The following is a 14,038-nucleotide window of genomic DNA, read 5'->3' on the forward strand; positions in this document are numbered from 1 at the left end:
TGGTGCTTTTGCTCTCATGGGCCTTTGATAAGAAGAAGTATTTTGTGTGGGAAAGATTACCTAAGCTACAAATAAGTGGTGTTTTCATCTTCTCAAATCAGACACTTCCATGGTTACCTTGTCAATCTTTTACTGCTGTCCCTCTGGCCTGTGAAAAAAATGAGATGTTGAAATTTATATGGAAATATTACTGAGAATGCTTATTTCCTGAAGAATGAAAATAATATTTTACTGAATTAAGGTATTAAATCATTAATGTAATTGAATTATCAGTTTTTCTTTATTACGTATCTCTCATGAGAAATTACATTACCTACATTGCATTTTTAATTTGAAGTGATAATGTTTCCTGTAGTCGAAATATCAAGTCCATTATGATTTTATATGGCAGCCAACAGAAGGTAAGGCAGTTTTTCTCAAGGTGTGGTCTTTGAGTCACCTTCATGAGAATCACCTGGGATGCTTGGTAGAAATGCAGGCTCCTAGGCCCCTGACCATTCCAAATCAGAATCCATGGGGACCAGGCCAGAGATGTTCATTATTAAGAAGGCTGTCAGGGCTTCCCTGGTGGCGCAGTGGTTGAGAGTCCGCCTGCTGATGCAGGGGACACGGGTTCGTGCCCCGGTCCGGGAAGATCCCACGTGCCGCGGAGCGGCTGGGCCCGTGAGCCATGGCCGCTGAGCCTGCGCGTCCTGAGCCTGTGCTCCGCAACGGGAGAGGCCACGGCAGTGAGAGGCCCGAGTACCACCAAAAAAAAAAAAGAAGGTTCTCAGTGGTTCTTATCAAGCTGAAATCTGAGAACCAGTGTTGTGGTGGTTTAGAGTTTAGATTTGAGGTCAGGCTAACCTGGTTCAAGTCTATCTACCATTTACTAGCTGAATGACCTTTTCGGAGAAGCCTTTCAACCTCTGTAAACTCCCTTCCTCATTGGCAAGAAGGTGAAATAGTACTCTGTAAGATTGTTTTAAAAATAAAATGCAATAATGCAGGCCAGTGCATTGCATAGCACAAAGCCTGGTACATATGAAGATTTGAGAAAAGTTGTTATTTTTGATAAATTATGGTTGGAATAGTTATAGACCACGATAAAAATGTTTTCATTTGGATAAAAGAATTAAATATTGCCAGTGAATTCTAAACATTTTCTGCACGTGTACTGGTTATTTGTCCAGAGTTTATTGTTTCTTTATGTCCCGAGATAGCTGCTGACTGTGCCTGGGTCAGTTGTTTTCAGTTCTGTGAAGTTTGTAGTGGCCTAAAGGCCAGTGTAAAATATAAGCCCCACATGTTTTGCATCAGTTAGGAAGATTACAGGCTATTTCCATTACGTAAATAACTTATTTGAAGAGTTTTCAAATGAAAACCCTTTGAATTAATTTTTAGGCCCACAGGTGAAGGGTTCTGACAAACTACTTTGCATTTTAATAAGTGATACTCTCTCAGAGAACAATCTGCCTCTCCCTCAAAGGAGTCCTCTCTGCCTTCTCGGTCGTGGTAGGCAAATTGCAACCATATGTTCTATGCCTTCTCCCGACTGTAACTCCGCTGGCACTAATGGTATTTCTGTGTCTCAGAGCTACATACCTGCTTCAGGTATGATGAGTTTCTGATGACTGCACTAATAGACTGCCGACAGCAAACTAAATAGTGTTGATGCACTCCATCTCATGTTTTCGTTAAGTTGAGGCTTCCTCCTGAATCTCTAAATTCTCAGGACAGTAAACCACGTTGAAATGGACTTACAGTGCGAAATGAAAATGAACTAATATGACTTTATCTAAAAGATTACAAATAGAACAGCAGGTATTAACCATCACCTAGGTAATTTAAAATCGAGTCTTTCACAGAGATGACTGATCTAAATGACACTACTTTCTGTGCCTCCGTCATGCTTCCAGGGTAAGTGATGGAGGCTTTTCCTGAACAGAAGTGCTTTCATATCAGTGAGGAATGCTTTTAACTGTGAGTAACAGAGTACGGGACTAATAGTAACTTAAACAAAGGTGTTTTAATTATTTTGCATAATAAGCAGTCTGGCGAAGGTGGTTGCAGGTTTAGTGAGAAGCTACCAAAATCTGGGCCTTCATGGTTCATGGTTATCTTTCCAGTTCTCTTGGCTTTTCCCTTGTGGCTGCTGGGGCACCAAGGTTCCCAGTAAACAGAAAGGGGCAGGAGCAAAATTCTGTGTCCTCTTGAGGCTGCCTTTCAAGGAAGGGAAGTGTCTGAGCAGATGCCTTATTCTGATTAACCAGAGTGGTGTCGCATGCTGCCCCCGAATCTATCCTGGTTGAAAGAGGATGGAGTCGTCACGATCATAGTAGATCAATCACTCCCTAAAGCTGAGGTGGGGGCTTAGCTTCTGCAGTATCAAGGGGATACTGCCGACTGCCTGGCTAATCCAGGGTTCTGTTAGCAGCTAAGAAGGGAACTCACTGTTGGGTAGACAGTGAGCGGTGTGTAACCGCACCGTGCTGTTACCCCAAAAAGAGTGAGTGTAACAAAACTGTCCATTTTTAAAATGCAGATAGTAGGAATATATGCCTCACTGATGTCACAGAGTTTGCGGAAGAGGAATCGTATGCTTCATACACTAAACATTCTAATTCCTAGTTCTATCTTCCAATCCATGTTCTTCTGCTATTCTCCTTGGGATCTTAGTGAATTTGTCTATTCAGTAAAATCTTCTTAAATGTCAGGTATCCGATATTGCCCAGTAGATGAGAATTTTCCACTATTTTATTTTTTTCCCCGAAGTCAGTAATAAAGAAAAAAAGAGGACAAAATTTTATTTGGGCCTGAGGCCACTTTGCCGCAGGCTAATTTTTTTGTCAAATAAATGCCTCGTATTACCTTGACCTGGGTACATATCAATTTCTGTTATATTTTGTTTTAGCATCTTGATTAAAAACATGTTAGCTATGAAGCAGTCATTCATCTTATCAAGGCAAAATGCATTAATTATATGAAGACTTAGGGAGCATTTCTCACAAAATAGAACAGTAGCGTTCATTCAGGAAAAACATAGAGCCTGGTGCTGAAATACATCATTTTTCTGTTTTTCCTTTCACTTATTAAGTTATGATTCTGTATGTACACAGTGTCTTGATTTGTTTAAATTACATGGATTCTAGGCTGCTTTGTAAATTTCAAGTCTGCATTATGCATGTTTTAATAAAGAATGAACTGCGATTCCCGGGGAAAGCTCTGGTTCGGCCTTGTCACACTTCCAGATGTGCACCTGGTCCTTTATTATGTCTCATGTAAAAAGCTAGTGGGTATCTTTCTGACAGCACCTTGTTAATGAATCAAGATACAGTAAGATGTATACATATGTATATATACACACACACACATAAAGAGTAGAATTGTAATTATGGTAATGTGGCAAAATTGCTTAAAAATGGAAAATAGACCAGCAGCCTCGATGTTGAAATGTGAATACTGTGTTTCTCTTTCATTTGCTGTTGTCTTGGAACCTAGCTGTTTATGCAGTGCTTTCACCTTCTGTTGCTTGTCTAAGTGCCAACTTCTTTCCCAAAGGTGTTCAGTGACTAATGCTTTGGTTACAAGCCAGAATATTTTATAAATGTCTATTTATAGGCAGCTCTTCTGCAAGTCTTAATTAAACTTTAATGTCAAGCTGAAGTTTACTTTTAGAACCTCTTAGTTTCCTTTAGTTGTAACATGGTTCTAGAGAAGTAGAGGGGATGTGGGACAGCCATGTTCCCGCACGTCTTCACTCTGCCCTTTATCACAGGGCCACCAAGCAGATGCGTGCTTGTGTAACACAAAGGTTTACAACACAAAAATGAGTCAGTCACAGCCATCCTCTCGAACACTGGGAGGAATAGCCCATTAAGACTGAGTCAGATTCTTCCACCCTGAAATGATAGCCATGATTCAGACGAGTTACTGCCTTGTTACTTATTATACATCCTTCCAGAAATATCCAGCTTCTCAAAGCCAGGGATCAGAGCTAGAAATGCTATACATAGGGACATTTTCTTCATTCCTTTCTCCTCAGTGTCTTTAGTACCAGACAAGGAATTATGAGGTCTGGGGGGTCGTTTCCTCTAAGGCAGCATCGGGTGCCATCTGAAATAATGAAGCTTCTGTTATTGTCAGAATAATACAGGTTTTAAATATAGTAATATGATGTGGTATGCTTATTTTGAAACTAATTATGCTCCTCAGTCAGATTGCCCAATGGCAGAGCCAGCAAACTTTTTACTTGAAGGGACAGACTGTAAATATTTTAGGCTTTGTGGGACAGAGATGTCGCAACTGCTCAACTCCGCTGTCATAGTGCAAAAGTGGCCACAGACAAAAGAGCATGGCTGTGTTCCAATAAACCTTTATTTACAAGACCAGGCAGCAGTCCCAATTTGGCCTTCAGGCAGCAGTTTTTGAACCCCTACTCTCTGGTATGCTTTCTTTTCTATGATAATCCTGTAGGACATTTTTATTTTTTATTATTTAAATATAGTTCCTTATAGTAATGTAATGTAATTTGTTAGTAAAATGTAATTTGTAAATGTAAAATGTAATTTGTTAGTAAAATTTAAGCTGGTTGCCAAAATTAGCCAGATTTAGAGGGTTTTTTTCAGGAATTAGTCCTGGGTTAATAAACCATAAGGGCCTGCTCATAGATAGACAGACTGACTGATACAACAGAATTATGTATGTATGTTTACTGAAAAACTATAAAGGCTCCAAACTGTAATTGCCAAAATTCCCAATGATAGTTGAAAGGATAAATAAAATGTGGCATATTTACAAAAATTAGTATACACACCAATGAGAAGAAATGATTTACAACTCCATGCATCAATATAGATTAAACTTAAAAACAAAATTTTGAGTAAAGAATGTTGGATACTCCAAGATTACATACTCAGTGATTCCATTTATATGAAATAAAAAACTGGGCAAAGCCAGTCTATACTAGTAAAAGCAAGATAGTGGGTAGGGGCAAGAATTGGAAGGGGGCACAAGGGTATTTCTTTGGTGCTGGCAATATGTTTTTCTTGATCTGGGTGCTGGTTTCACACATGTATTCAGTTTATAAAAATTTGCTGAGCTCTACACTTAGGTTGTGCGCGTTTTTCTATATGTATGTCCTACCTTGATAAGAAGGTTTAAAGTGAAAAACAATTAGGATAAGAAGGGAAGAACTTTTAGGTATTAAGTGAAATGTCCAGTTTCTCATAGATACATTATTAGAGGTATCAAAGTGGGGGGAAGTGTTCAAAATTATAATAATTTTGTTTGGATATTCTGAGGTTCATAACAATTTGCTTCCCAAATTCAAACTCAAACAGTATCCATGTTGCCATTAATTTATTGGTCAACTCAATAGTTGTATTGCCACTAAAACATTAGGTTATATGGGCGGGGTATAGATCACATGAACGTGGTAGTAGTAGATGTTTACTTTATCTTAATGAAACATTTGGAATTTGCATACCGTCACAGAACAGATAAGCATGGCTCTAATTTCATAGAATGTATAATGAGTTCATGAACTCTTAACAGTCCCTTATCCAGTAATTTCCTCAATCTTTCAGACTTTTTTTTAGTGTTATTCAGCCCTTTTTAATGTTTGATACACTTACATCCCACACATATATTTTGAACACTGTGTTGCTAGCCTCTGAGAAAACAGTGATATTCATGACCCGGCACCTTTTCTCCAAGAGAACTTATTCTAGTGGTGAGAAAAGCCAGACAGTGTGAACATATTGCATTAGAGGGTTGCCCAGTGTGTGGGAAAGTGGCAGAGAGGGAAGCTACTTCTGTTAGGGAGGATGCAATGCTGGGTGAAGGGGCTTAGCAATAAGTATCAACTGGAAGAACTTCTGAGGACTCAACATTGACACTCAAGCTGAGTCTTGAAGAACAAGTATAAGTTAACCAGATAACATGAAGAGGGAAGAGGTTGAAGGCAGAGGGATGGCTTGAAGTAGGACACAAAACAAAGGTGTTTGGACCCCTGTTTGTAGGTGAGCATGGCTAAAGGGAAGGAATGGGCTGTGCAGTGGAAAGTAAGGCACCACCAGCTCTTTCAGGCTGCATCTGCTGCACTAATCAGAACTCTATCTTGAAAGCACTGGAGGAAAGGAAGCAGACACGTGACATTATCAAGTTTGCTTTCTGCAAAGTGACCACCACCCGCCCCCAGTAGTGTGAAAATTGGAAGAGGACTTGACAAATCAATTAAGAGTATAATCTAAGTGAATGCCAGTTCAATCATGAAATTTTCAGACCTTCTTTATTTAAGAAAAGAAATTTTAATCTTCATTCAGCTCAACCTAAATAACTAGAATAGTACAAAAGCAAGAAGCAACATGCCTTTGCTACCCCCAGGCGAAATGGGTCCCCGCCCTGGTCCCAGAGCCCTTCATTCATAACTCTTTTCAAGTATTTCTAATATCTGTTTACATCTGTTTATAAATCTGCCCTTTATAAGCTCTACAAAGCTGGAAATTTGTTATACTATTTTTGTATGTGGGAGTAATAGATGTAACGATTATTATACAGGGGCTTTCAATTAAAATCATTCTTCATCTTCAAGTAATGCTTAAAAGCATCAATCTTGAAACTTGTTCTTTAACTCTGTCCTTAAACATTCTGTCTTAAATCAACTCACAAATAACTACTAAATGCCTACTGTGTGTTTAACATTTCCATAAATAGTTTATTCAAACACAAATACAGATGTTGATTAGAATGATACAATGTAAGCATTATTGAAGAAACGTTTTCTAAGCTCTAGTTGCTAGGTGAATATCTTTCTTATTGTTATGATTATCCTCGTCTGATATTTTGCTTTGGGTCATATTCTTCTCTGGTTGAACTAATTTTTTTTTTAATTTAAATAATTTAAATACTTTGATATCTAAGAGTGTCTGTTTTTGAGGACAGCTTACAGAATCATGACATTCTGTAGCAGGTTCTGAGCTCTTCTAACCATCTAATCAGTAAAGGGAATGGGTTGCCTTGAGACTTTAGAACATTCTAGCTGTGGTACCTTGAATACATTTCTTAAACCTCAGGTTCCTTGGGGTTTCATGCAATGTGCATGAGTCATATCTTCACTGAACAGTAGTTATTATTACAGATGGGGTGACTGAGTCTTTAAAATGCTAAATGACCTCTCCCCCAGAAGAACGGGGGCCAGAGCCAGAACTTGAACTCACTTATGTGTTTGGATTTGCAGCAGTGTTCCCTTTCCAGTTCACAAGATGGTGAAACACTTCTGCAGTTCTATTTTTAATTTTGTCTAGTTATTGGTAGAGGTGATCAGCCTGCCTTAAGAAATTAATTCTAATTCAACAGATTTTAGAGGCACCCACATGCTGGCCATAGCAGTCCTTTCCCATGCCATGCTCACTTCCACCAAAGCATCCCCTATTTTGGTGGAAATAGTCTATTCTCCTTTGGCTTTGGCAGCAGCTAGTTCAATGTCTACTCAAGAATGAAGAAAGAGGGCTTCCCTGGTGGCACAGTGGTTGAGAATCTGCCTGCCAATGCAGACGACACAGGTTCGAGCCCTGGTCTGGGAAGATCCCACATGCCATGGAGCAACTGGGCCCGTGAGCCACAATTACTGAGCCTGCGCGTCTGGAGCCTGTGCTCCGCAACAACAGAGGCCGCGATAGTGAGAGGCCTGCGCACCGCGATGAAGAGTGACCCCCACTTGCCACAACTAGAGAAAGCCCATGCACAGAAATGAAGACCCAACACAGCCATAAATAAATAAATAAATAAATACATTGTGTATTATTAAAAAAAAAAAAAAGAATGAAGAAAGAAAAAAAAAATCTTTTAGGAAAATATTTTGAAATAATGAGAAAAATATGCTAAAATAATAGAAGCAAGAAGTTAAACAGAAAAACAGAAAGCAGACTAGTTTAATTATAACTAAATTATAAAACTTTTCCTGTGTAATAACTAACTGAATTTATCTGAAACCTGGGAAACTGAGTTCTTTTTAAAATGGATTTACATCTACTTGCATGGGGTCATCTCCTATGGTTGTGCTTCCAAATTAGTATTTTATGTTCAGGATACATAAATGAAGAGATGGGATTTTTAGTTCCAAAAAAACACTAAATTGTACTTAATTTTTAGGCCACATGAAAATAAAACCTATCTTGCTGTTGGAAGTATGAAGACATTAATGTTGAACGTGTCCTTATTTAATGCCGGAGATGATGCATATGAGACAACTCTGCATATCAGACTACCCACTGGTCTTTACTTCATTAAGATTTTAGATCTGGTAAGGATCGAAAACTACAGTAGCATGATACTACATGATATTTTACTTAACTTTTAAAGAATGTAAATATATAAATCACTTTATCATTTGAGGTATAAATATTAGGCGTATGAGTCTTAATATTCAGACTTGCCACTCGGGCTTCCAGTAATTTTTTTCCTCTGTGCCCCTAATCAAGATGGCAAGTTCCTTGGGATCTGACTGAGATCAAGAGAGTCAGCTTCCTGCTTACCAATGCTACTATGAGACAGAAGCGATTGTCCAGTTATCCAAGCAAGCTGCCTGGGTGTCATTGCTTTTCTCACTGGTACAACCTCGTCTGGTGCCGTGATGGTGCTCCTCATGGTTGGGGTCTCTACACGGGCCATATTGGTCCTTCATGCTGGGCTCCCAGAGTTACTGCTCTGCATTTTAAGTTCACATACACTGTCTCGATCCCAAAGAACCTCCAAAATGCTAGAACCAGCGTCAGATTCCAAAATCCTGGTGTCAACCAGATCGTAGGCAAGTTTCTCCTTTCCTGCAAGAGTTCGGAGCATCTGGAGACCTTTTCCTTTTTTTATTCCTTTCTACCACTGTGCCTCAGTCATGAGCACTTAAATCCATCAGTGAGGTGTTAATAATGTTGAATTTGAAAGAGAAAAATCTGTCACTTTCTCCTTGGAAAGGCTCCTCTGCATCTTAGAAAATTTACCCATCTCTTATCCAGAGACCATTTCTTCACACTAAGGACATTTAGAAAGGCCTTTGACCTCTTATAAATATCTACTACCCACTTCCTCTAGAGCTTTGGGAGCCTGTTTGCAATGGTAAGAGGGAAAACTCAGATATTCAGGGAAATATGCATCTGTGAGATGTATATAAATGTATACTTTCCTGAATACTTGCATATATATAAAATTGTGATTACAGTTATAATTAAATACCTTTATCACATTCTCACAACCCAGACAGAAGGCAGCCAATGAAATATAGACCTTATGAATTCCTTGCTTCGTGATTTTTCAAGGAACCTTGAGTTAGGGAACACAGAAACATGGTTGAAAGCTACAAGTCCAGGAATTATTCTGTGGAGCATGTATGTGAATATTAGAATGAATCTATACTTGTACACACATATTTATGTAGTGTATTTATATTCCTATTGATTTATCCCCAAAGTAAACAGAAAATAGTCTTCCAAGAAAGTAAAGTCTTCAGGGATGATTTTCTTTTCAAAAACCATCCTTAAACATATGTTATGAACTTCTCATTCCCTACCTACTTAAACCAGTTATTTCATTTTCCTTTTAGGAGGAGAAACAAATAAACTGCGAAGTAACAGACAGCTCTGGCATAGTAAAACTTGACTGCAGGGTTGGTTATATATATGTAGATCATCTATCAAGGGTAAGCATTTAGCATTTATAGTTTTTGTTACTGACATGAATATAAAATATTTTCTGTTTCCCTATGTTTGTGTTGCATACAAATAATTTGTTGTTGTCGTTTTTATTATTTACTAAGAGTAAGTAGCTAAATGAAATAAAACCCAACCAACTGGGCTTGAGATCTTTGAGACTGTGTTTATATTCTTGGCAATGTTCACTGTTTAAAAGAAAGAAAAAGAAGGGGGCGCCTGTTTGTGTCAGGACGGCCAGGTGAATGTGTCAATCAGAATTCCACTGCCCAGCCTCACCCTTCCCCAACACTCCCCGACCCCACCCCGGGTGGTCCTATCTGCCAGGCATGTCACCTCTGCTCTATTAAAAGGTGTTTCTGGCAAGAGTGCCCACTCAAGTTGTTAAAGCATCTCTAATTTTGTCAGTCTGGACCTGCCTATCTTTACATTCAGAGGAGGCTTTGTCTCTGAACGTCACTCGTGGAAATGCTGCTGCTTTAAAATTGCCGCAGACCTGACAGCTTCCCCATAGTTCTCTGAGTGAGGGTTAGCCTATGCTTCTAGGACATCATTTCATATTTGTATTTCACAGAACATAAATAATAAGAAAAACTAAAATTCAGATTGTAAAAACAAACTTTAGATTATTTTTATTTATTTTTATCTTATTTTTTTTTACATCTTTATTGGAGTATAATTGCTTTACCATGGTGTGTTAGTTTCTGCTTCATAACAAAGTGAATCAGTTATACATATACATATGTTCCCATATCTCTTCCCTCTTGCGTCTCCCTCCCTCCCTCCCACCCTCCCTATCCCACCCCTCCAGGCAGTCACAAAGCACCGAGCTGATCTCCCTGTGCTATGCGGCTGCTTCCCACTAGCTATCTACCTTACGTTTGGTAGTGTATATATGTCCATGCCTCTCTCTCGCTTTGTCACAGCTCACCCTTCCCACTCCCCATATCCTCAAGTCCATTCTCTAGTAGGTCTGTGTCTTTATTCCTGTCTTACCCCTAGGTTCTTCATGACATTTTTTTTTTCTTAAATTCCATATATATGTGTTAGCATACGGTATTTGTCTTTCTCTTTCTGACTTATTTCACTCTGTATGACAGACTCTAGGTCTATCCACCTCATTATAAATAGCTCAATGTCGTTTCTTTTTATGCCTGAGTAATAGTCCATTGTATATATGTGCCTAGATTATTTTTAAAATGAGCGTTCCCTGTGTTTTCCAGACAGATATTAGCTTTCTTCTGGATGCCAGCTCACTCAGCAGAGCAGAAGAGGATCTCAACATCACAGTGCATGCTGCCTGGTATATTTCATTATGACAAAACAATTGTGTTAAAGGAAATGAACCCCTGAATTTGGGGGGGGAGAAAAGGGGGGGTGACCTTAGGGGAACCATGGAGCTGTGTTCCATTGTCTGCAGGAGAAAACTTCCTTTATGTGATCTGTGAAACAAAAAACCCTTCTAACATAGGGTTTTATAGCATAGAAGCAAATAACGGTGTAAATAATGAGAGCAAATTTCTGCCAACTGTGACATAAAAATTTCTTACTACCGCTCCTCAAAAAGCATTTTTTTTTTTTTTTTTTGTGGTACGCAGGCCTCTCACTGTTGTGGCCTCTCCCGTTGCGGAGCACAGGCTCCGGACGCGCAGGCTCAGCGGCCATGGCTCACGGGCCCAGCCGCTCCGCGGCATGTGGGATCCTCCCGGACCGGGGCACGAACCCGTGTCCCCTGCATCGGCAGGCGGGCTCTCAACCACTGCACCACCAGGGAAGCCCTCAAAAAGCATTTTTTAAACCAACCTCCAAGTACCTTAGGTATACATGGGGCGTAATTAGTTCCCTCTGAAGAGAAGTTTTGTGCTGACTGGATTCTAAGAGGGTGTTTTCTATTTGCTTCTGTAGTGAAAATGAAGGAGAAACAGGCAAAGTGAAGCGTAACAAAGTGACTTTAACAGTACCTCTCAAGTATGAAGTCATGCTGACTGTTCATGGGTGAGTAGATATGGAGGACTCCTGTAAAATTCTGAGCTGATTTTGAATTCTGTTGCTTCTTAAACTACTGGTCAAAAGCCTATTTAAAGTTTTTTAAGAAAAGATCATGTGCTGTTTCTGTCTCTTAACAATTACCTCGGTGTCGCAGCCCGTTGCTCAGGTATTCGTTATTTTAACCCACTCTGTAGTCATCACTGAGACCACCTCAAACTAATGCCCCAATGGAGGAGATTTCTTACTGGAAAAGCCCAAGAGGAGGCCACGTCCAACCATTCAGCAGCACACCGTGCAGGCCAGGGCCCCAAAGTGCCAGCGTGCACTTTGTATGGTCATGCTCAGTGGCCAGGGCAAGTGTGAAGTTCAGAGAAGTGGAAGGTTGGCCAAATCGCCCTTGGGAAGACCCCGCATCTACCTGCGTGGCAAATGAATTGAGATACAAGAGAGCCGGCTCCCTTGTCCCCTCTTTATATCCATGGATTACAGAGTTCCTTACCCACAGCCCGGCAGTCACTGATTCCTCACAATTTTAGTAATTGTTTGAATGGACCCTCCTATGACTCAGGAAGGAGATGTGAAGAGAAAGAATTAAAGGAGTATCATGAAAACCTCTCATGATTTTACTGGAAATTATTGAGCCTACTAATCTTTGTTTAAAACCACATTTTTAAAGCAGTAGACAATATGAGACACAGGACAAATAGATGAGCTTTTCTAGTTGCCCTAACTATAAAGCATCCCTAGTCATTTTTAACCACCCATAAAGGTGGCATATAGTTATATAAAAATAGTGTCCGAAACTGATGGAACTGATTCTCCAGTTTGTGAGATAAAACCAGCGGAGGAAAAAGGAATCCATTCAAGGGCGAGTAGTGGGGAGCAAAGAGAAGTCAAGTGCACGTTTCCTGGGTTTGAATGCTTACCTCGCCTCGCCTCCTTGATTTTGTTATTAAGTGTGTCCTCCTGCTTTTCCATTATCCACATCTCATTTTGAGCAAGGGATGCTCTGCAACTATTAAGCTGCCTAAATCTACAACATTGGAATATTTCTCATTTCTTTCCTTTGTAAAAGAGTCTCTAACATATTACCTCATATTAGCTGCCAAATATGAGCAACTTGGGGAGTCGGGATTTTCCTAGAAAAATATTCTTAAAGTTCACTACTGACCGGTGCATATGTCTCATCTCAGGTAAAGGAATGACAACCTTGTATCCTAACAAAAATTTGCCCTACTTCTTGATGTTTGAATTGTTCCCCAGACTTGGGGTCCATTACAAAAAGCCAGCAGGAACTGGGCGTGATAAGAAATAACTCAAAAATATGTCAGATAGATTGAAATACAGGAGGAGACTGGAGCCCTAGGGAAAAGCTAAGAATTTATCTCATATTCGTCAAGTTTGCATGAATCATTTGAGGGCTGAGAGAGAAGGAATGGTCACTAGAGTGAGCCAGGCAGTATTGGGAAGGCAAGCAAAGGATATTGGCGGGAAGAGAAATTATCACCCCAGTCAGAGCACGTGGCTTTCTAATTTCATTACATTTTCACTAAAATTCTTATCTTTACAAGAAACCAAAAGTATTCCATGGTACTTAGAGGCACCTGTAGTCTGAATTGTGGCATATTTAAGGGATATTTAAGAGATATGCTATATTTAGACTAGAGAGAAAGACTGTTTCTAATACCTCATCAAATAAGACAGTTAACTTAAATCTGAATTCATTTCTGGCAGGTTTGTAAACCCAACTTCGTTTGTGTATGGACCAAAGGAGGAAAATGAGCCTGAAATGTGTATGGCAGAGAAAATGAACTTCACTTTCCACGTAAGAAAAGTTGATTGTGCTGATATTTGTAACAAACTGAAAGAATGTTACCGATGCATTGCTCCAGAGGACGTCATGTATGTGTGGCGTCCCTCAGCTTTGGGCCACCTCAGCTGGCTGAGGGCGAGAAGGGAGCTGCAGCAGGGCTCATGCCCTTGCTTGGTGGGCCCCTGTGCCTTCTCTCCCATTCATCTTGTCCCTGTTACTGAGCCCAATCTCCTTATACTACCTACCTCTCCTTACAGTAAGTACCTCCTGGGAACAGAGGTAATGCCCGAAATAGGCAAAGTTATGGGAGGAACTGAATCTGCTAAAGATGCATGCAGAAATCAGAATAGGTCAAGAAAAGGCATCTTTGGGTGCAAATCAGTGAAACCTCTTCATGGTCCAAGCTTCATACAAGTCCTAACCTTACTAAGTAAAGGAAGCTTTTACTTCCGCATCTCCATTTAAGGTCTGCTTGGTCAGCCTTTCAAGCCATTGGTATATGACCCATGACAAGTGATGTATCATTTATTAAATAATCTTTTTAAAAAGGAAA

General features: G+C 39.8%; 1 protein-coding gene across 1 annotated transcript in view; it reads left to right on the top strand.

The window, feature by feature from the left end:
- Positions 1-14,038, top strand: part of ITGA4 (integrin subunit alpha 4) — an 86,529-nt gene that overhangs the window by 65,636 nt on the left and 6,855 nt on the right. Inside the window, exons 18-22 of the mRNA XM_007461223.1 lie at positions 8,134-8,284; positions 9,578-9,673; positions 10,907-10,986; positions 11,589-11,678; positions 13,407-13,497. Coding sequence (XP_007461285.1) covers positions 8,134-8,284; positions 9,578-9,673; positions 10,907-10,986; positions 11,589-11,678; positions 13,407-13,497 — 508 coding nt within the window. The remainder of the gene's footprint in view (positions 1-8,133; positions 8,285-9,577; positions 9,674-10,906; positions 10,987-11,588; positions 11,679-13,406; positions 13,498-14,038) is intronic.

Source organism: Lipotes vexillifer, unplaced genomic scaffold (genome assembly GCF_000442215.2).
Source record: "Lipotes vexillifer unplaced genomic scaffold, Lipotes_vexillifer_v1.1 scaffold57, whole genome shotgun sequence".
NCBI lineage: Eukaryota > Metazoa > Chordata > Mammalia > Artiodactyla > Lipotidae > Lipotes > Lipotes vexillifer.